General features: G+C 31.0%; 1 protein-coding gene across 1 annotated transcript; it reads left to right on the forward strand.

Moving 5' to 3' along the window:
* Positions 1-2716: 2716 nt before the first annotated feature.
* On the forward strand, positions 2717-3619 carry LOC131997083 (putative leucine-rich repeat-containing protein DDB_G0290503). Its single transcript, XM_059367375.1, has one exon. The coding sequence runs from the start codon at positions 2717-2719 to the stop codon at positions 3617-3619; it is 903 nt and encodes a 300-aa protein (XP_059223358.1).
* Positions 3620-25736: the final 22117 nt, after the last annotated feature.

Here is a 25736-nt window from a genome sequence, read left to right on the forward strand (position 1 = left end):
GGTCAAGCCAATTCGCATGGGACTCTCCCCTCCACAAAAACCTTGAACGAACATATAGACCGATCGAGGCAACATACAGCGGGATAGAACCGAAAAAAACTAGTAGAAAACATGCCCTAGGAAAACAGATAGAGATAACTATTTTAATTTTGAAATAGTCAAGACCCTATGTAGTGTAAGTGTTTCGCCGCAAGATCCTTAAGTTGGTCACCTCGGAATTAAGAAAAATTGTTCCGGCTGCCAAATCATCATTTGTGGTCCGACTTCTAAAATTCTTTTTTTGCTGAATAGCGCTGAAAAATTTTAAGAAAAAAACAAATAAAGATATCTTAATAATTCTGTTTGATATTTGCAGATATAAGTGTATTTAAAAGACCAAAATTAAATTTAGCTGTAAGTTTTTACAGAGCTAAGATAGTTTCCAAATCGGCATTTTTTTAGAAAATTTTCTGTAGAGGCTACAAATACAAAAAATTGTTTGCATGGGTTCATGGGACATATGAAATAAAACAAGTAAAAAGGCGTTAAGTTCGGCCGGGCCAAACTTTGGATACCCACCACCTCGGATATATATGTAAACCACCTTTCATCAAAATTCGGTGAAAATTGCATACCTTATGCCCCATAGTAGCTATATCTGTATATATTCCGATTTGGACCTGATAAATTCTAATAAGTAAAAGTTATTGTTCAATTGTATTTAACAAAATATTGGTCTTTTTAGTAGCTATATCTAAAAATAAACCGATCTGAACCATATACGACGCAGATGTCGAAAAGCATAACATAAGTCACTGTGTCAAATTTCAGTGCAATCGGATTAAAAAGCGCCTTTTATGGGGCCAAGACTTTAAATCGAGAAATCGGTCTATATGGCAGCTATATGCAAATCTTGATCGATCTAGACCAAATTGCAGAAATATGTGGAGGGTCTAAACTTAACTTTTTGTCCCAAATTTCGGCAACATCGGACAATAAATGCGCTTTTTATGGCCCTAAAACCTAAAACCGAGAGATCGGTCTATATGGCAGCTATATCCAAATCTAGACCGATCTAAGCCAAATTGACGAAGGACGTTGAACGGTCTAACACAACTCACTGTCCCAAATTTCAGCAAAATCGAATAATAAATGTGGCTTTTAGGGGCCTACGACCCTGAATTGGAGGATCGGTCTATATGGCAGTCATATCCAAATCTGAACCGATCTGAGCCATATTAACGAAGGATGTCGAACGGCGTAAGACAACGCACTGTCCCAAATTTCAGCAAAATCAAATAATAAATGTGGCTTTTATGGAACTATGCCCCTAAATCGAAGGATCGGTCCAAATGGCAACTATATCCAAATCTGAACCCATCTGGGCCAAATTAACAAAGGACGTTGAAGGGCCTAAGACAACTCACTGCCCCAATTTTCAGTAAAATTGGTTAATAAATGTGGCTTTTAGGGGCCTAAGACCCTAAATTGGAGGATCGGTCTATATGGCAGCTATATCCAAATCTGAACCGATTTGAGCCATTTTACGGAGGATGGCGAAGGGCCTAAGACAACGCACTGTCCCAAATTTCAGCAAAATCGGATAATTAATGAAGCTTTTATGGGCCTATGACCCTAAATCGGAAGATCGGTCTATATTGCAGCTATATCGAAATCTGGACCGATCTGAGCCAAATAGACGGAGGATGTCGAAGGGACTAACACAACTCACTATCCCAAATTTCAGCAAATTCGGATAATATGTGGCTTTTATGGGCCTTAGACCCTAAATCGGGGGATCGGTCTATATGGGGGCTATATCAAGATATAGTCCGATATAGCCCATCTTCGAACTTAACCTGCTTATGGACAAAAAAAGAATCTGTGCAAAGTTTCAGCTCAATATCTATATTTTTGAAGACTGTAACGTGATTTCAACAGACAGACGGGCAGACGGACGGACATGTCTAGATCGTCTTAGATTTTTACGCTGATCCAGAATATATATACTTAATAGGGCCGGAAATGGATATTTCGATGTGTTGCAAACGGAATGACAAAATGAATATACCCCCATCCGTCGGTGGTGGGTATAAAAATATTTGAGCTAATGGGGATCTAGGCTTTGCATTTTGAGATCTCGAGGGGTTTTCCAATTGTTTAATAAATAAATGGCCTATCCTAAAGTAACTTAAGCACCCGTTTAGGTTGACATAGCTTGTTCAAATTTCACTGGAAAATTATCCATAATATTTCCTCGTTACAAAAAAATATATTGGTATTTAAGCTATTTTTTCAATTAAGAATAAATAATGAAAATACTTTTTTTTACCAAAAAATGCAAAAAACACTTTTTGCGCATTCTTTCATTTTTAAGCTGTATAACTTTTAACTGAATTATCGCATATGGACACTTTTTGCAGCAAGTCATTGTAAATTTTGTCACCAATCCAAATCAAAATTGAATAGCTGCCTTCATTGCGAACGGACGCGTCCTGAAATTGAGCGCATAGATACACATAAAGCCAGAATTTTTATCTGTTTCTATTTTATATTTTTCTTTGATTGTTATCGCGAGTGTGAGAGAGTAAGTGATTGCGTAATGGCAACAAATCAAACTCTAAGATGTGCACAATGCGAATTGTCAATTAAAAGTAAATTTATGAAATGCTGCATATGTGACGCCTGTTTTCATTTTTCACCTTGCTGTTCTATCCAACAATCGTCTTACAATGGGATGAGTGCCGAAAAAAAGGCCTTATGGAAGTGTCATAAATGCAGAGAAAGAAGAAACTCTTCTTACCACATATTGGTCTCTGACTCCCCAACACAAAAACAACGAAGAAACGATGAAGACGATGAATTATTTGATGAAAACAACAAGCGCTTCAAAGACAACGCACCAAACACCAAAATCCAACAAGAACAAACTTTACAACAACATCAACAACAAAACATCTCTACATCAGACATAAGCGAAGCAATGAAAACAATGATGCTAAATATGTCGCAAATGACAGCTCAACTATCGTCTATAAGTATGCAACTACAAAATCAACAAGCAACTTTAATGCAAATCAATGATAATGTGTCTAGTCTCAGCAGCCAGGTCAGTGAACTGCAAAAGGAGAACAGAGAGAAAGACAAACGTATGTATGAAATGGAAACAAAAATAAGTAAACTTGAACAGAAAGTATTAGAGAAAAACATTGAAATTAACAACTTAAACAACAACAACATAAACGCAGTTGAAACAGTAGAGAAAATAGCAGCAAAGCTGAATGTACAAATGACTGAGAACGACATCGATAACGCATACCTCACGAAAGGGAAAACAAAGCTTATTGTTGAGTTCAGCTCTCTTCGTAAGAAGAGAGAAATAATGGACAAAATTGAAAGGCATAGAATCGAAGCAACTGATGTCAACAATGACGATGGAACGGGCAAACATAAGTACATTTATATAAATGATCAGTTGACTGCAAGCAAAAGACATTTGTTGTGGATGGCAAAAAACAAAGCCAGCGATGCCAATTGGAAGTTTGTATGGGTGAAGCATGGGGAAATTTATGCACGAAAAATTGAGAAATCTCCCGTAGTCAACATCAACTGTGAAAGTGATTTACAAATGATATGCTAAACACAGCGATTATAAAATATAGGAAAAGTTGAACTATTTGTTGAAAAGAAAATATAAATATATATATATATATCAAAATCGAAGAAATAGACTTCATAATACATTAAAAGTGAATTACGTCTAAGGACCGAATTTGAAAAGTACAATTACATAGATAAAGAAAAAGATTGATAAAAAAGTAAAATAAAATGAACAATAATACTGAATTAATTTATAATTACAATCAAATAAGTGAGTTTTATTTGAAGTATCCACTTTCATTTATTTATATGAACATTAGATCGTTAAGAAAAAACTTCTCAACCTTCTTGGCCAACATAAATAAAATCATCGATTCAATTGAATTAATTATACTCGTCGAAACAAATATTGCAGATGATGAAAATGACTTTTTTAATATTAATGATTTCAATGGCACCTTTCTTAACAGAGAGGGTATTGGCGGTGGTATAGCCATATATGTGAAACGAAACTTAAAGTACATCACAATGAATCTTACTACCCAATATTATGAATCAATTCGACTAGACATATCGATTGGCAATAAAGAACTATCTATTCTATCTATCTATCGCCCTCCAAGTAAAAACACAAGATTGTTTATAGATGAGTTGGAACATAGTATTAAAGAAATTCATAAAAATCAGGCCTTAATAATAATTGGTGATATGAATATTAATATAGCCGCAGAAATAAACAAAACCACTAGATCTTACTTGGATATGATGTCCGCTTATGGTTTAGAATGCATGGTTACCAACATAACAAGAGAAGAGGTAAACAAAAATAAAGGTACGTGCATTGACCACCTATTTATACGTAAAACCAAATCCATACCATCAGCTAGCGCATCGGTTATACTCACTACTATTTCGGATCACTACTCCCTATTCGGATGTATGGGAGTCGACAACAACCAATTTATAAGCAGCGAATGCACAGCGAAGGGAAATGCAAGCATTAGCAAGGAGCCATCTAAATTTTTTTCAGTTAATTCTAAAAAAGTAAATGATCTTATAAAAAAAACAGATTGGAGGAATATAATTAATCAAAATGAAAGCTGCAACGCAAAATTTGAAAGTATGTATCTCAAATTCAAAGAAATATATTCAAACTCGACCCAAATGTCAAAAAAAATCAAAAAAAGAAACAATTATCCATGGCTGAGTGACCAAATTTTGAAATGTTGCGATATGAAAGACAAACTTTATCAACGGCATAGAAAAAACAGAAACAATTTAGAAAAAGAAAGAGAATATAAATCATTCAACAACAAACTTAACCAAATGATAAACAATGCCAAAAATGAATACAGGATGAAGGAATTCATAAAAAATAGAAAAAACATGCGTGGTACCTGGTCATTAATAAATGAAATTATCGGGAAAAAAACTCACAATGTGGATGAAGTCATAAAGAGAAACTTCAAAAATATAGACCTAAAAATAGTTACCGAAGAATTCGCTATACAATTTAAAGCAAATGTCCAAAATATTCTTCATGACTGTGATATAAAAACAAACTTTTCTCAAGTAATAAGAGCCCAAAATACAATTTTTATGGAACAAACCAATGAAACTGAAATTTTAAATATAATTAAAAACATTAATTCCAATAAAGGAGCCGGCTTTGATGGGATTCGACCGGTGGATATTAGAAAAAATGCAGAAATATTTGCACCAATAATAACCAACATTGTAAACTCCAGTTTAAATGAAAACGTAATTCCCAATATGTTTAAAACTGCACTTGTAAGGCCGATATATAAAAATGGAAATAAAACTGACTATAACAATTATCGACCAATATCTATTCTACCAGTGATCGAAAAGGTACTGGAAGAAATTGTTGTACGAAGGATGAACGATTTTTTGTGCAGATATAAGATTATAAGCAAGCAGCAATATGGTTTCCAAAAAGGACGAAATATTAACCAACTACTGGGTCACTTTTCATCATATATAAATAAATGTCTAGATACAAAAATGCATTGCCTCGTACTATTTGTTGACTTTAGCAAAGCGTTCGACACCTTATCACATGCAAAACTTCTTGATGTACTGGAAAGAGTTGGCATACGAGGAAACTGCCTTGAATGGATCAAAAACTACTTGTACTGCAGAAAATACAGAGTCAAAATTGATGAACATCTGAGCCAGGAGAAGGATTTGCATTATGGAGTTCCTCAAGGATCAAAACTCGGGCCCATACTATACCTAATATATGCAAACGAAATGATTAGACAAGCCAACTGCAGCAAAATATTTGCCTATGCTGATGATACGGCTATAATTGTTGCGCACAATGATTTGGAGAGAGCAGTAGAGAATATGCAAAATGAGCTTTACAACACAACAAAATGGTGCCATGACAATGGATTAATCATCAATGCGAACAAAACCAAGCTAATGCATATTAAACAGCCTCACATTCCAACGTGTGACATAAACATAAAGTTTCATAACAATGACTGCCTGCATAAGAAACAACTATCTACAACATTTGCAAATGATACATGCGATAAAATAATCGAGGTAGTTGGTACATATAAATACCTTGGAGTTATGGTTGACCATAATTTTAACTGGAAGGAACATATTCTGAACCTGAATAAAAAGTTAAGAAAAGTCTCTTATGTGCTTTATCATCTAAATAATTGTGCGCCAATACACGTAACCAAACAGGCGTACTACTCATTAGCGGAATCCTACATACGTCACGGCATTACAGCATATGGAAACTCTTCTCATTGCAATACACTACAAAAGTCTCAAGATAGGCTAATTAAAATATTAATGAAAAATAAATCAGCCAATTCACCCCGCAATCACTTACAATACGCCTCCACTCTCACCCAAAGATACACTTCCGTCCGACAAAATCAGATCAATTATAATACACCCGAAGAGACAATAAAGGAGTTCATGAAAATTCAAAATATAATGACCATCAAGAACATTTATAAAACAACAATAATCAAGGAATTCGAAGACGCAAATTTTTTGGAGCCTATCAGTCACTCCCATAATACGAGAAGAAGAGCTGAAGGAAGATTTAAAACGCCAAGATTCAATAACAAATATGGCAAGAACTCGATTGAAGTACAATTACCCAGCATTTTAAACACCTTGCCAATGGAAATTTTTAGCTTACAAAACAAAATTAAGAGAAGAAAAAATATTAAACAATTTTTCTTAAACTCGCAATGAAGCGAAAAATTTAAATAATATTGTAAAATATGAACTAAGAATCAAATTTGTTAATTAATTTTTTTATACATTGTCTTTTATAAAACCTGCATACAAGCCACGGCTTCGCGGGGATTATTTGTTATGTATGGAAACAATTTGTTAATCAATAAAATTCAAATTGAAATTGAAAAAAAAAAAAAAATGAAAATCAATCTAAAAATACCGATTTAATGTTACTACCTCAGAGTTGATTTTTGCACAAGTTCAGAGTATCGCCGCAATGTTACCAAAGTCATACAGATTTAATAACGGATTAGTTCATTTACTCGCCGCAATTAAACCAGAGCGCTATAACGAATTCAGCTATTTTTGTACCATGACATCTACTCTTTAACGCTGGTCAATTTTTTTGGGCCCATTATAACTATAAAATAGAAAGAAATATCTCTCTATATACAAAAGTCATAGTGTGTTTACTTGTCCGTTTTTTGAGATTCGAAAACGACTGAACCGATTTTCCTTAAATTTCCGCAAATTGTGTTTGATGGTCTGGAAGGAATAATAGGCTACATAAATTTTTAATATCGGAAGCGGGTCGGAACCTTGCCCCAAAAATAACTACCCTAAATTAAAAGTGGATCGATTGTAATAATATTGGACTCAAATTAACGGTATTTGGGAGTAGAAAACGAAATTTATATGAAAGTTTGAAGCTAATTCGCATATGGCTGGTCCCACCATAAAACCCCCAACGGACGTGTAGACCGATCGAGGCAACAACACAGTAAAAAATATGCCATATGAGAACAGATTCAGATAACTATTTGAATTTTGTAATGGTTAGAGCTGAAGTGATATCGAGATAATCTCCAAAATTTTAAGGCCCTAAGTTGTCCAAGCATTTCAAATCATTGTGACCCGTCAAATGTCATTAGTGGCCAGACTTCCAAAAATTTTTTTTGCTGGATAGGGCTCAAAAATTCTAAATAAAAATCAAATAGAGATATCTTAATAATTCTTTTTGGATATTGCGGATAAAAGTGTATTTAAAAGACCAAAAATAAATTCTGCCCGATACTTTTTACAGAGATACCCATACCCATTTCGTGCAAAAATAGTTTCCAAATCGGTATTTTTTTAGTAAATTTTCAGTGGAGGCTATAAATATGGTTTGGTTCAAAAAATTTTGTGCATGAGTTTAGGAGACATGTGAAGTAAAATATATTAGTCCTGTGGGGGACTTAGCTTTATATTTTGAGAACTCGCGGGGTTTTTCTAATTGTTTTAATAAGAACTTGCCTATTTTTTGACCAAAAAAATGCAGAAAATCACATTCTTTGATTTTGATTTTAAATCCATCAGTTCAAATCATGCATCAAAATGAAAATAAAGCTAAAAATCGTTCAAGTTACTCTAAACAACACAAATATCGCTTGTATGTAGAAACGTTCTGAGTACGTATAACCTCAAAAATGTCAAGCTTTACGATAGAGCTGTCAGTTGGCAGATGACACCACAAGGGTTGTCCAATCCCGAAATATAAAAGACAACCCTCGTATGCAACAAGTGATGGGAACGTGGTCTGAAGAAAGGGCGTTTGAGTGAATCTCTAGATGAGATATTGTTGGAATTGAATTCTGGGCGAATCGTGTAGGATTTGGAGGATAATAAACATGTACACAGGATTGATTTTGATATTTATAAAGTATGTTCCCGTCGGTGTTATTCATTACACAATTCCAGCTTGTATGTTGTGCGTTAAAGTCGCCAAAAATTAAAACATCATTCTTTTTGCTATTTAACTTTATTAAGTCATCTTTAATGTTAGGCTTCTAATGTGGGGTATAAGCAGATGTTATTATAATATCGTTCCCATTAATTAAATGTATCTTTAGCCAAAAAATTGTGCTCGACAGCTTTTCTAATTCAAATGAACACACAGCCACCATGAGTTCACCGATCATTACTGTAGATTTTGTAGCCTTTCATCTTGAATTTATGATGAGGTTTGAGAAATGTTTCATTTAAGAGAAAAACATATGATTTTGTTGTAAAAAGCAAAATTCAGCTGCATAATTGCTGAATTTTGTCATTATGCCTTGGCAATTCCAGTGCATAACATGAATCTGATTTATGTTGAATGAATTATAAAGCATGACGCAACATCATTCCTAAAACTCTGAATTTATCATACCTACTCTGCACTGTTGTAGGCGATCAATAGCTTCAAAGTAAATATCATCATAACAAATTCATCATCGTTAAGTCGTCTGCATCGTCTACTTGACTGCCTTGACTTGTAACGTTAGAGTATAGGTTGGAATTGCCAAATGGTTAAGTACTAAAATTTCTAGCTGATTGACGGCTAGCTGTTTGAACATATGGGGTTCTTAACCCACTTAATTTGAACCACCCTGTGTTCTAGATTAACATGTTGGATTATCAACAGCTGATCGAGAAGACAAACCTTTGTTTTTTTAACCAGCTTGAAGGAAATCATCTGGTTCTATTTAATATTTATACACACATCGTGTACCACAGGAAATTTTGTTCGAAATATAAAATATTTAAATTGAAATTCAGATACTTTATTTGAAATTCACAAAATGTCAATAAAAATTCCGAATCTTTCAATTGAAATTTAGAATATTTCAATTGAAATTCAGACTATGCCACTTTCAAGACTAATTCAAAAACTAACAATTGAAATTCAGAAATTCCATTTATAATTCAGAAATTTTATTTTAAATTCAAATATTTTATTTGTAGTTCAGAAATATTCTTTGTATTCAGATATTTCATTTAAAATTTGGAATATTCCAATTGAAATTGAGAGTACTTCAATTGGGATTCAGACTACTCCACTTTCAAGTATAATTCAGAAAATATCATTTGAATTTGAGAAATTCCATTTATAATGCAGAAATTTCATTTAAAATTCATATATTCTATTTGAAATTCAGATATTCCATTTGTAATTGAAAACACTCCACTTTCAAGTGTAATTCAGATATTCCAAGTACAAACTGCAATTCAGAAATTTCATTTGAAATTCAAATATTATATTTCAGATTCAAAAATTTCATTTGATTTTCAGAAAGTTCATATAAAATTCGGAGTATTTCAATTAAAATTCAGATACTACATTCGACATTCAGATATTTCATCTAAAATTCAGATATTTTATTTGAAATTCAGAATATGTTTTTCAATAATATTTGAATTAAAATTAAGAATATTTCAACAGAAATTCAGCTTACACAACTTTGAAGTGTAATTCATAAAATACCAATTCAATTTCAGGAACTCCATTTCTTATTCAAAAATTTAATTTAAAATTCAGATATTTTATTTAAAACTCAGAAATTCTATTTGATGTTCAGACACTTCACTTCAAATTCAGAATATTTATTATTATCAGGGGCGATGTTTTAAAAGCTATGGGAAAGTATTTTTAAAAAAAGTTCAGAAAAATGCATTAAATCTTTACTTGGGTCGATAGAACGGTCCATATAATTTATTTCATGCAAACCTTGACCGTGTCTGCGCCTCAAATGGTTCATCCGCTTATTCTAATTTTGGCATACTCTTTCCAACATTTCGGCCGGTATCTCACAAATAAATGATTTAATGTTGTCTTAAAATGCGTAAATTGAAGCGGGCCTGTCTGTATAGACATGAGCTTTAACATAGCCCCACAAAAAAAGCCTAGAGGCGTTAAATCGCACGATATAGGCGGCCAATTGACCAGTCCCGTACGTGAAATAAAGTCCTCACCTAACTTGCCTCTCAATAAGTCCATTGTTACGCGTGCTGTTTGGCATGTGGCACCGTCTTGTTGAAACATGAAATTCAAGCTCTTGTATTTTGGGCAAAAAATGTTAGATATCGTCTCACGGTAGCACTCACTATTCACATGTACGTTGCGATTCGCATCATCTTTGAAGAAGTACGATCCAATGATGCTACCAGCCCATAAACCGCACCAAATTGTGACTTTTTCTGAATGCATCGGTAGCTCTTGCAATGCTTCTGGCTGATCTTCGCTCCAAAATCGACGATTCGCTTATGAACATTTTTAACAGATAACTTTTTTTTGATAATAAAATTAAATAATTTGCAAGCGTTGTTTGTTTGCAAGACGATTCATGGTTAAATTGTAGACCAATCTGAAGATGTTTGACAGCGAAACAAAACACGAAACCTGCGTGAGCAGTGAAAACTAGTGTTGGAATAGCTTAAAAATCACCATTTATTATATCAAAAATTATTATTCAAAATAAAGGGTGATTTTTTTGAGGTTAGGATTTTCATGCATTAGTATTTGACAGATCACGTGGGATTTCAGACATGGTGTCAAAGAGAAAGATGCTCAGTATGCTTTGACATTTCATCATGAATAGACTTACTAACGAGCAACGCTTGCAAATCATTGAATTTTATTACCAAAATCAGTGTTCGGTTCGAAATGTGTTCATTCACCGTAACGTTGCGTCCAACAGCATCTTTGAAAAAATACCGTCCAATGATTCCACCAGCGTACAAACCACACCAAACAGTGCATTTTTCGGGATGCATGGGCAGTTCTTGAACGGCTTCTGGTTGCTCTTCACTCCAAATGCGGCAATTTTGCTTATTTACGTAGCCATTCAACCAGAAACAAGCCTCATCGCCGAACAAAATTTGTCAAAATTTGAACACATTTCGAACCGAACACTGATTTTGGTAATAAAATTCAATGATTTGCAAGCGTTGCTCGTTAGTAAGTCTATTCATGATGAAATGTCAAAGCATACTGAGCATCTTTCTCTTTGACACCATGTCTGAAATCCCACGTGATCTGTCAAATACTAATGCATGAAAATCCTAACCTCAAAAAAATCACCCTTTATTTCGATTGAAATTCAGATATTTTGAATTTCAAAATATATTAATTGAAATTCAGATATTTCATTTGATATTCTATTCCAGATATTATATTTTATATTTCATAATTTCAATTAAGATTGCGATAGTTTTTCGAAATTCAGAATGTGTTTATTAAAATTCAGATATTCCATTTGAAATTTCAATTAGAATCCAGAATATTTCAATTGAAATTCAGACTCCATAAAATACCAATTGAAATTGAGAAATTCAATCTGTAATTCAGAAAGTTCATTTGAAGTTCAGAAATTCCGTATGATATCCATACAGTCCTTTTGAAATTCAGAATAATTCATTTGAAATTCAGATACTTCTTTTGAAATTCAGAATATTTCAATTCAAAGGTAGATATATTATTTGAAATTCAGTATATTTTATCTAGAATTCAGTATATTTCAGGTCAAATTCAGAATATTTTAATTCAGACTGGTGTAACTTTCAAATGTAATTCAGATTAAACCTATTGAAATTGATAAATTCCGCTTAAATTAAGAATTTCATTTAAAATTCAGGTAGTAAATTTGAATTTCTGAAATTTCCATATCATTTTCAGATATTTTATTTGAACTTCAGATACTTCATTTGAAGATCAGATATTTTATTTGCATTTCATTAATTCCATTTGAAATATTAAAAATGTTCAATTGAAAATCAAATATTTCATTCGAAGTTCAATTATAATTCAGAAGATTCCAATTGGAATTCCGACTACACCAATTTTAAGAATATTTCAGAAAATACCAATTTAAAAATTAGAAATTCCATGTGGTGTTCAGATATTCCATTTGAAATGCAGAATATTTTATTTTCAATGAAGACACCCCATGTGAAATTCATATATTTTATTCGAAATTCAGATATTGTATTTGAAATTCAGATATTTTATTTGAAATTCAGAAATTTTATTTGAATTTGAGAATATGTAAAATGCAATTTAGATATTCCATTTGAAATTCAGAATATTTCAATTAAAATTGAGAATATTTCAAATGAAAATCAAACTACACCACTTTTAAATATAATTCAGATATTTCAAGTACTAATTGAAATTTAGAAATTCCTTTTGTAGTTCAGAAATTTCATTGAAATTCAGATATTTTTTTTTTTAATTAATTTGATATTCAGATATTCCTGTTGAAATTCAGAATACTTCTTTTGAAATTCATATACTTCATATGAAATTCGGAATATTTCAATAGAAATTCACTTATTTCATTTGAAATTTGAAATATGCTAATTAAAATTTAATATTCCATTTGAAATTCATCATATTTCAATTTAGAATATTTGAGTTGAAATTCAGAATATTGCAACGAAATGGTGTGGTCTGACACAATTTTCAAGTGTAAGTCCGAAGAAACCAAACTGCATTTATTATTCAGAAATGTCATTTGAAAGTCAAAAATTCCGTTTTATATTCAGATATTCCATTTGAAATTCAGAATATTTTATTTGAAATGCGGACACACCATTTGAAATTCAGAATATTTCAATTGAAATTCAAATAATTAATTTGAAATTCAGATTATCTATTTGAAATACAGAATATCTATTTGAAATTCAAAATATTTTAAATTGACCTCAAATATTTTATTTGAAGTCCAGAATATGTTGATTGATATTCAGACATTTCATTTAAAATTCAGCAAATTCAGAATATTTATTTTGAAACTCAGAATATTTTAATTGAAATTCAGACTACACCAATTTCAAGTGTAAGTCAGAAGAAATCAATTGAAATTCAGAAATTCCATTTGATATTCAGATATTCCATTTGATATTCAGATATTCCATTTGAAGTTCATATACTCCGTTTGAAATTCTGAAATTTCAACTGAAATTCTGAAATTCAGATATTCCATATATCTTAATTCGGAATATTTACATTGGAATTCATAACGTATCATTTGAAATTCAGTTCAAATGTTTCTATTGAAATTCAGACTACATCATTTTCAAGCGTTTTTCTGAAAATACCAATTGAAATTCAGAAACTCCATAAATTCTGAATAATTTGTCAGGAAAATTCATGCATGCAAGACGAAACGCGTCCCATAGTGGTTGGTGTGTGTTGCTATCTTTGGCTTTCACTTTTTACTTTCAATTTCCAATCATTGAGCTCGTCTCGAAAGAGAAACAACAAAAAATTTCTTTTAAAACTCAGATATTCCATTTTAAACTCAAAAAATTTTAATTGAAATTCAAAAATTCCATTTGATTTTCAGAATATGTTAATTAAAAATCTTAACTCAAGACCTAAATCTGGTGGAGATTTTAATGTAACTTATTGTGCCAAATTTCAGCGAAATTTACCAATAAATGCGGCTTTTTGAGCAAAATACCTTTAATATGGAGATCAGTCTGTTTGGGCGCTATAGTGAGATACAGTCTGACTTAGATCATACTCAGTAAGGAAATCGAAGATTGTATCGCAACTCACTGTGTGTGGGATATCAGATCGGTCTACATCAAGATATAAGTAGTCCTTCATCGAAGTCTCCTGTAGTAAAAAAGATACTATTCAAACTAATATATATGTAAAATCTATATACCGGTCTTAATGGCAACTATATTCAAAAGGCTGCACAATGTTGGAGATGTCGAAAGAGACAAAATTTGACACGCTGTATCTCTACCTATATTTAAGTTTTTGGCCAACAATAGCCTGTTCCTGAAAGCTAAGGTCCTCATCTACAAATGTCTAGAACATTTCGTAATACTTTAACAAATAGATAAAAGGTTGATAACTTATTTCATTTTGTTTAAATACAACGCACAGTGGGCCAAGCGGCGAAAAAAATTGAAACAAGTCCACAACTTTTTTCCTGTTGATCTGAGCAACAAAAAAACTCATTCAAATACAAAATAGGCATTTTATAAGCCTTAGATTTTTAATTTGGAGAATGCTTTATATGGCAGCAATACCAATCCACAAAATCGTAAGCTTATAAAACGCGTTTTTTCTTTATCCGATTTGGATGAAATTTGAAATTGCGAGACCTGTAGAAGCCGAATATGGTCCAGATCGGTCCAACCTCTCCCAAAAAAAGATTTTAACACCGAGTTTAGTTAAGTTTCGAAGCTTGGGAATTATTTATACATCCATTAAAATAAGGTCTATTGCGTAAATAATGCGGTCGGTTTTTATGTGTAATGATGACGGCAACAAAAAAAAAAAAAAAAATGGAAAATTTTAGGTTTTTCAAAAATTGACTTTTGTGTCGCCAGTTACGTAAAATCGGATAGGATAGAGATATATTCATGATTCTTGTTGTGTTTTCTAGAAGGAGTGATGCAGAATTAATGTTCCTTACATATGTACAAAGGGTGATTTTTTAGCATTATCTTTTTGGCAACACTGGTTTAAACAGCTCACGCACATTTCGTGTTTTGTTTCACTGTCAAACATCTTCAGTTTAGTCTATAATTTATCCATGAACCGTCTTACAAACGAACAACGCTAGCAAATTATTGAATTTTAATATCCATGCTCTATTAATTCATCGTGCGCTTCTTCCATTGAGCGACGAAGATAATTTTTGGCTCAATGGGTACGTAAATAAGCAGAATTGTCGATTTTGGAGTGAAGGTCATCCAAAAGCATTGCAAGTGCTACCAATGCATCCAGAAAAAAGTTTATGGGCTGGTGGCATCATTGGTCCATACTTCTTCAAAGATGAAGCGCATCGTAACGTAACTATGAAAGGTGAGCGCTACTGTGAGGTGATACCCAACTTTTTTGACCAGAAATGCATTAGCTTGCCTTGCATGATATGTGGTTTCAACAAGACGGTTCCACATGCCACACAGCACGGGTAACAATAGACTTATTGAGAGGCGATTCGGTGAGCATTTTATTTCACGTTCGGGCCCGGTCAATTCGCCGACTATTTCGTGCTATTTTACGCCTTTAGACTATTTTTTTGTGGGGCTATGTTAAAGCTCATGTCTATACAGAAAAGCCCGGTTCAATTGACGCAATAGAAGACAACATAGAAGCATTTATTAGTGAGATACCGGTCGAAATGTTGGAAAGAGTATGCCAAAATTGGACTTAGCGGACATTTACATGAAATAATCTTCAAACATTAAATTATATGAATCGTACTATCGATTCAAATAAAGATTTCAAGAATTTTTCTGAATTTTACTTATTTATTTATTTTTTTTTTTTTGAAAAACTATAGCTCTTAAAAAATCACCCTATATGTGCAATAAAATATGTAGTACTTGGTTTTTAGCAGTGACAATTTATTTATAACGTATTTTGGTTACCACGACCTTATTTATGGCTGGGTTATGGCGAGACATTTCTTAAATTGTTGGAAACATATTAACATTCAAGTTAAATTAAAAAAATCACCGTGAAACTTTTGAAATGTAGTCAAAACAAGTAAGGACGGTCGAAAGTCGCCCAATGATACCATACACCACATGGGGTATGCAATATAGGCGAAGTCTTCGAAATTTAAATTTGCTTGCAATTGAAGTGACGAAGTTTGGTCGAAACTTTTGTTTGGAAATCATTTCATAAATGCGCTTGCAACGGCCCAAAAACTGAAAATGAGGAGATATATATAAATGTCACATATATCCAAATCTGAACCGATTGTTATTATATTTACTAGCGATCCGAAGAGTTGCAATTAACACAAATAATCGAATTATTACAGTATAAGTCTAGATTGGACAAAACTTTATATAGGAGCTATGCCTAAATCTTAATCGAACAAAATAGCCACACATAGTAAAAAAACAGTCATAAAAGTATGCATTTTTAATAAGTTTGTCAAGAAATACGGTGACCATGGCCTTAAAAGTAAAAATCGGGTGATACATATATATGTTAACGATATCTAAATCTGAACCGATTTATTTAAAACACAACAACATTGTCAGGAGTTATAAGGAGAAACTACTTGCCAACATTTTGGGAAAATCGTATAGCAAATGACCACATTATTGCAACATCATTCCAAATCGGACGAACATATATGGGGCTAAAAAAATCTGAAATCTGAACCGAATTTAATAAATAAACATGCATGGATGGACAGACGGACATAGCTAAATCGAATCAGAACGTGATTCTGGGTCGATCAGTATGCTTATCAATGGGTCTATCTCTATTCCTTCTGGGTGTTACAAACAAATTCACTAACTTATAATACCCTGTACCATAGTAGTGGTGTAAGGTATAAAAAATTGCCATATTGCCTTTAAGATAAAGGGTGGTTTGATTTTGAAAAGAGTCAAATTAACATTTAAAACTTTTCGTATTGGCTCCGCTTTATGGAAATGGAAAAGAAAAATGTTAATGATTTGATAACCAAAGTTTACGAAAACTTCAAGTATATAGGAGTATGTTTTATGGAAAATTTTGCTAGTTTTAGAAAAACAAAATGTTTTTCATGTTGAAAACGATGCCATATTTAAACCGCTAAATATATTGGCATGATAATTTTTTTTATTTTATCTATACTATACTGGCACAATTTGGGTGAAACTTTCAGTATATAGTTAAGCAATTGACGGAGTTATAAAGAAACAACACTGAAGAAACCAATGCAAAATTTTGATATTTTAAAACTAAACTGTTCATATCTCCTCAACGCTAAACGATGGCATAGGACATTATGCATGCTTTTTTAGACCTCGTCAAGCTCTTTCTCCAGAGTCCTAAACCATGCATATCGGTACAGTAGATCAAAAGTTATAAATCTTGAAAGGTTGGAGAAGTGGAAAGTGGTTTATTTAGACACCCTGCATCTCACCCTGTTTTAAATATATTGACCTACATTTTCCATTTTCCTGAAAGCCTATGTACTCTTCTACAAATGTCTAGAACATTTTTTACCGCTCAGATCAACAAATAAAGAGTTGCTGATTTATTTCCATTTTTCTTTTTGCCGCTTGGCCCAGTGTGCAACGCCATCTTGCGTTTTAAATTATCCATAAAAGACTTTTTCGGTAGAGAAAGGTTGAAAGGCAGAATAAATTATAACGCAAAGTTGATAATACAATGGCTGAAAACTTGACTAAATGGATAGGCAATGATGTATGGTTGCAGACTCGACTAACTGATAACGCAGAGTTGATTTTTTGAAAATCAGAATGTATGAGTGAAAGGTGGCAAATTTTTCACTTGTTAATAAAGTGTATACATCGAGGACATGTCCCGGAAGTAAACATTTTATATAATAGTGTCCTTATAGTATACGTTTTATAATAAATCTGATATATGTTGACATTTCGAAGTGTTAGAGTGGAAAAGTGGGCATACGTCGTATGGGAAAATAAAAACGAAGCGATGTATGCCATAATTTCCATAGGTTTTTTCTGTCCCCAAAACATCCATTTTACATATATATATATATATATATATATATATATATTGAATATATATATATATATATATATATATATATATTGAATATATATATATATATATATATATATATATATATATAGTTGAATATATATATATATATATATATATATGTATATAACAAAAATTGACGACGTTACGTCAATTTTTGTTGAATTTGTCAATCGAAGTATTACATTAAAATGGAATCATCATCACAACATACACAACTCGACGCCGATATTATAATCGTGATTCACAGTAAAAATCTAGATTTTTTACAATTACCTATTTTAGATATTCGAAAAGAAATTTCATAAAATAATAACGATATCACAACTGTTTTTATAAAGATTTTCGTAAAAAAATTCGTTTTTCACTATGAAACACGAACCTTTAAACGTTTTGTGGCCTATATAGGTTTGGAAATGTTGTGAGAATGTCTAAAGATGGTCCAGCATTAGAGGCAAATGAATACACATTGGGTGTTCACACAGACAGGAATAATGGAAGAAGAATTTAAGAATTCGGAGAATAGTGCCAATGCCATAGACTTAAACTTTTTTATTTAAAGTGGGAGAAGCTAATTGTTATTTTTTTCTTCTAAAAGCCCTTATGAAGTGGCTTTTCTTCCAGATCTTTTCTGTGAGTTTCTTCCATATGTCTACATTCAATGATTTTAATCACATACTGATTCTTATCTCACCTAATTTATTAATTTACTAAAAAAAGTTTTTATACACTATAGTATATTTTTATCTATATTTTAATTAGAATTGACTAATCTTGCTGACAATCTTTCCATTGGTGAATTAAACAAAAAATATTGAAAAAAATTAATTAAATAATATAAACATCTTTAATAACTATTTGTGTTTTTGTTTATTTCTCGTTTTGTTGCATTTGATTCCAGTCTTTGTTGAAATGAACAGAACTTTTTTTCGTTTCAAATAAAATCATCAAAAAGTAAATGAATAAAATTATAATATATGAATTTTTATTAATTTCATAAATATTATTAATTCTGGCAAAGCTCTGTTATTTTTTAAATTTAAAGGTTTTATTCGTAAAATATTTTCTTTTATTTATGTTTTTTTTTTTTGGTTTCTTGTAAAGATGAACTTTTTCTCTGTGTGGTGTGGTTTGATTCAGTTTTTTTATTATTTATAATTATTTTTGGCAAGTTTTTGTTTTATTATTTCTTATTTTTAGCAATGATTTATTTTGTTTTTTATTATTATTACTTAAAGATTTCCTGTTTGATGATTCAATTACTATTCATAAAATTTAATTATGCATTCGGCATCATTTGCAATTTATTTTCCCATTTTCGAAATAAGCATATGTTAACTTTAAAATAAAAAATTGTCTAGAAATTTTTATTTTTTTTGCTTTCTTTTTTTCGATAAATTTAAATAAATAAATTAAAAAAGGATTTTGAATATCGATATGTTGATTTTTTAATTTAAAAAATTTCTAATGATTTTTTATTTAGTTTTCCCATTGTTGTTAGTTTTAGTTGTAGTTTCTTTGTTGTGTAACTTTATTCTTATTTTCTTTTAGTTTTAAGGGAGGGAAGTAAAGCTATAAAAAATTGTTGGGAAAAATAGCTTTGTTTTGCATTCTTTAAACAACTGAATATTTTGTTTAGGTTTTTATTAATATTTTACATGAAAAACTATTTCGTTATTGAAATACTGGCCATTTTCATTAGTTTTATATACTTTGTTGTCAGGTGTATGTTGCGAAAACAATTTCTGCTATACTTTGTTATATTATTTACAATTAGTATGTGGAAAATTTTCATGAAATTGTCTTAGTCAGTACAAAAAAATCTAATGGCAGCTTTATGTTTTTTTTTTTCTATTTGTTTGTTATTTATAGAATTTTATTTGAATTGCATTTGTATTGAAAGTTATGGAGAGAGAAAAAAGGCAATGTTTATTTATTTGAAATTATGATTGCTGCCTGAAAGTATGCTTCGAAATTATAACATTAAGTTGACTTAAAAAAAGCAGTTGCCAGGAGTCGTCAGAAGGAAAATCACATATATTTCAACAAAATTTGCAATAATACGACACATTTTGCATTTGTTTTTGAAAAAAATCATAGTATATATAAAAAATGTTATTTATATCAGTTTATTTATATCAACTGATATAATGTTTTAAATATTTAATACATATTGAACTTAAAATTCTCAAATTTTATCAAATCGCTGTAAGATTGGGGGGTCTGTATTTACTATCGACATCTGTTATTGAAGTCTGCAATAAACTCTGCCTGGAAGATTAGACCAATATTTACTTACGAGATCTGGCAAAAGAGGGTGAAAAATATTTAACACGCTCCTTGGATCTGACATCCAAACATTGCAAAAGGAATTTAATCGTTGGTTTTATTGATTTGGAATATTTTATTGTTACATATATCTATTAAAGGTCTCATTGAGCCAAAATTGTACTTTAAATTTTCAATTTCAGTCATATCGCTAAAGAGATTGGGCCTGTATTTCCTATCGATATCTGTTATTGAAGTCTGCAACTAAAATGTAGATGAATGTTGATGGGGTTGCATTTAGTATCGACATCTGTTATTTAAGTCTTCAACTAAAATATAGTTGAATTTACTACCGACATCTGTTATTACAGTCTGCAACCAAAATAGGCTCATAGATGAGACCAATATTTACTGGCATCCAATTTGTAAATGAAATACAATAACTTTATACATAGTGTCTGCAACAAACAATATTTCACACCCACAACATCCAAAAATTATAATTGAAGTGCAATCATTGGTTTCATTGAATTGTAACAACTACCACATGTGGACTATTTTAAAATTTACATACATCTATCTATCGACATACGTTATTGAAGACTGCTACCAAAGAATAGGGCTGGAAGATAAGACCAATATTTGCTGACAACATTTGATATCCAAAAATTGCAATTAAAATGCAATATTTTCATATATCGTGTCTGCAACTACTATATGACTAATTTTACTTACGCCAACTGTTATTCAAACATTTCAATTGAAATGCTGGCATTGGTTTCATTGAATTTGATTCTACTATCAGATTGTGATTATTTCAATGGTAATATGTTTATGGATTCGTTAAGCCAAAATTGTACTTTAAATTCTCAATTTTAGTCAAATCAATAAACTAGAATGTGCTGTATTTACTACCGACATCTATGTTGCAGTGCGAAACTAAAATAATTCCAAAAGATGCGACCAATGTTGACTAACGACATCTGACATCGAAAAATTGCAATTTAAATTCAACTATCATATACAGTGTCTTAGCTAAATATGACAAACGCCCGAAAGTATGCTTTAGAATAAATCAGGAGGCAATCGTTAATTGATCATTGTGGTTGGCAATTTAGTTATTGGGTGTAAGAAACTTATGACAGTTTCCAGATTGTAGTTTCGACGACACAAAATGTTCTAAGTGTACAAATTTCAAATTCCATGTTTAATTTGAGTTGGAGTGGCAGTTTTTAAAAAGACCCACATAATTTTAGTTCATCATTCATGAGAACTGCACGGGTAATCCGAGTATGTTGGCAACTCGGCTATATAAGCGACTTTAAGTGTGCCTGAAAGTATGCTTCAATATAAATAAGAAGGCAATTGTTGATTGATCGTTGTGGTTGGCAATTTAGTTGTCGGATGTAAGAATGTAAAAATAGTGTAACTGTGCTTTCAATTTCCGCAATGAATTTTTCTACAATGTATGGTGTGACGATTTTAGACAAATTGGAAAAAGCAAAAGTACCGAGATATGGGCCATATTCTCATTTTACGGGCATAAGATTCTTAATCTCGTACTTGAAATATGCCTTTTAGGAGCTGAAGGTTTTAAATCTGGAGCCTAGTCTTTACGAGGGCAATGAAAAGATATAGTATATATACAGCCTATACTCGAACATAAACGCTAAATGGCTAAATCCTGGATATGGCACGAATTGTTATTACTATCTGAATACCGCTGCCGAAGATCATCATATCGATTCAACCATGTAATGTTATTACCTAGTTTTGCCTTTCCATTTAAATAACGTTAACACGATGAAATAACTATTAAATTTAAAATTTTTTCTCTGTGCAGCGCTCTTTTCGACTTCAAAATTGATGATTCGACTTTTTAATTATTGGAAGTCGACTTTTCAACTTTTTTACACAAAAAGTCTACTAACCGATTAGTCGAAAGTCGACTTTGGGCTAATCCCTGCACGAACAGGGTGCACTTAAAAAGATGAATAGCCTGTTTGTGGACGTCGAACAATAATCCAGACAAACAAACGACAATCGCTCGAATATTTTTCGGGTTGTGTATGTCAAATTCAATTGTTCGCCAACACATACGTAAGCGAATGTTTTCATTTTCACATGCTTACGATTTTGGAATGGCCATATAGTTGTTTCTTTAAGAATACCATGATCCCAAAATTGTAAAACTATCTTTAGATATAAAGCTCTATATATTTGGTGAGAGGTCTGTTAAGTGTTATAGGCAAACCTTTTTGGCCCTTTATTTTTGGCATAGAATCCGTAGTTCTTAAATGCTTAAAATTGTGAAATTTTGTAATTGTACTTGTTTTTTGAATTAAATTTTTGCTACAAATTCGGCCTCGAAAGCAAATTATTAAGTGGCTGGTTTTGGCATTTGCTTTGCAGTTTTGACAACTGTTTCGACATACATAAACCCATTTATGTGTGGGAATGCTTACGTTTATGTTCGACTTGTCGTTCGATCAATTCTACAGTTAAAATAAGATACACAAACCGAAATCAGGGACCGAATCACGGCATACGTGATCGAGTGCGCTTTCGAATCAAATTAAATTTCATCTCGTATTTAATGGATGATATACTTCTTTTACAAACATATTAATATCAAATTTTTTATATGTTATGGTCGACTTATATATTTGCGTTCTTAAATTTCAAAAATTATCTTTCAATAAAAAAAGTATATAATTCACAATAGACAGATTATTACTCGTTCACGTAATTCGGCCACAGTTTTTTTCGTTTGCAGGTTGAACGAACGCCAGCGTTCGACATCCACAAACAAGCTATAAGTCACGTGCCCAGCTGATGAATTATTGCAATTTCGGAGTCGTATGGAATACAAATATATTTGTGATCACAATTTTTAATTTTTTTTTTGGGTTACTGTCCGTGTTTTAGCTTTTTAGAGCTTTAGCCATTTGGGCTGACAGTTAAGGAGCCAGTGCATCAGTTGCATGTCTCTTTTACAGAACATGTAGTGAACAGGCGTTGCAACAATTATTTAACTCTAGCCTGACTCGACTGTATATAGATGTGGTTGTATTGACGTTTAAGTAAAGTAATATAAATTTCTTAAAGGATAAAAACGGGGAAGTTTGATAAACTTTATAAGAAAATGACAAGTTTCTATTCGCACAATGCAAACAACTCTGGTTTTGCTATTTACCGAAACATTACAAAGGTTTTTGTTAGATTGCACAAAGTTATGCATACTTTCAGGAGCCTTCAGAAATATTTTAAATGTAAAGATTCATAATAATTTTAAATTTCTCTGTCGTTTATTGCATTTGTGTTTATATTTATAGTTTTTCATCATTTGTTTTCTTGTCTAAATAACTTCAACTTTTGCTAAGTAATAGTGGGGGATACGGTAAGTGTATTTGAGATTTTTTTAATGTGAAACTATTATTTCAACCATTTTTTGTAACTATTTAAAAAAAAACAAATATTGAAAATAAAATTGAATAATAAAACAATTGGAATACAATTTAACAACAATGCAAATTTAATTAATCACACATATATATGTAGTGTATGTATCAAAATACATAAGTATAGCTTTTGATTAAAACTAAAAAATAAGGCCTTGTGAAAATCAATTGAATTAACTAACTAATTTTTATTAATTATTTTCAAATTTTAACTCAATTCACAATAATTTAAATTTTTTTAAATTTAAATATACACATTTTTGTTGTTTAATATTTGGATGTGTGTTGTTGTTGAAGTTGGTTTGGTTGTTGATTTTTATAATCATTTCTTGGTTTTTGTCATTTTTTGGTTTGTTTTTTCTTGTTTTCTTTTTTGGTTTCATGCAATCGCGTGGACGGTATTCAAAGCTTTTTTAGATAACATTTCATGTTTGTTGTTGTTTTCATTTATACTCAATGGTTGTTTGTTTTTTTTCTATATTTTGTTTTTATTTTTAGTATTTTTTATACATGATTATCTATATAATAAATGGTTATTGTGATTGATTTTAGTTTTTTGTTAATTACTTTACATATATACATTAACAGAATTCAGATCGTATTTTTTTAGATAATTATAAAAAGCTTAGAAAAAATTTAAAAAAAAACTATAAAAATAATAAAATTATAACATACATAAATAAAAAAATTATATTTTATAAATATTTAGTTGGTTTTTGCATATGTTTGTTTGTCTATTTTTATTTTACTGGGAGAATATGGAAAGAACAGATTGAAATTTAGTCGGTGAGTGTCTGTTTGAAAAATTTGTGTTTGTTTGTAGTGGGTTTTTGGTAATTTAGTGTGTCGAGTGTTGAGTAAGGTTGAGTTGAGTAATGGGTTTGTCCATTCATTCATTTTGGAGTGAGAGTGGTTCAGTCATTTTATTTTTAGAATATTTGATTATTTTTTGTTGTTGTTTTATTTTTTTGGTATAATAATCTTTTGTTGTTGTATTTTGCAGTATTTTTTGTTTTTATTTAAGGTTTCATGGTTTTAATTTTAGGATAATTATCAAAAAAAGTTATGGTCCGAAAGATAGATAGAGAGATAGAGACAGAGTAGAATAGAGAATAGTATTGTAGTTTATCAGTATCTTTTGCTTCATCATTATCGTCATCGTCATTACCATGATCATTGTCATTGTCATCTTCATCGTCGTCATTGACAGTTTGTTTCTTTTTGGTATTTGCTTACTTTTTTTTGGTATATTTATTTATAAGTTTATGTGAAACAATAAAGCGCAAAATCAGGCTTAAAAGTCTCTTATAAAACTAAAAACATAAAATAATATTTATAACAAATAAAACAAAAAACTAAAATTTTTCTATATATTCCATTTTTGTGATATTTTATAAATAACTAATGGTAGACAAAAGTTGAAGTATATTTCTTTTTTTTTTTAATTTTATTGGACTTTTCGTTTGTTATTATTTTACTGCTAATGATGTTGTTTTTGCTTTGCTTTTTCTTTTTTTTTTTAAGTTATTCTTTTTTTAGTACATATATCTTTACAAAAAAGAGTGAATGAAATGAAAATCAAACAAAAATTTAGTGAATAGAGTGTTTCCGTTTTTTGTTATTTACGTAGCCCACAGTTTTTTTTCTTGTTTGTTTTTTCTATAATTTATCATCATCAGCATCACGATTCTCTAGCTTCTCTTTAATTGTTGTTTTGTTTTTAAATATATGAAAATTTATTATCTTAAGAGTTTGTGTTTTCTGATTTGAATGGAAGATTCATATTGAATTTATTGCATTAAATTATTTACTTTTGTTTGTTGTATTAATTGTTTGTTTCTATGTTTTGTTTTTTTATCTTTGTGTTAGTTTTGCCTAGTATTTACAAAATA

The sequence above is a fragment of the Stomoxys calcitrans genome, chromosome 4, assembly GCF_963082655.1.
Source record: "Stomoxys calcitrans chromosome 4, idStoCalc2.1, whole genome shotgun sequence".
Classification (NCBI taxonomy): domain Eukaryota; kingdom Metazoa; phylum Arthropoda; class Insecta; order Diptera; family Muscidae; genus Stomoxys; species Stomoxys calcitrans.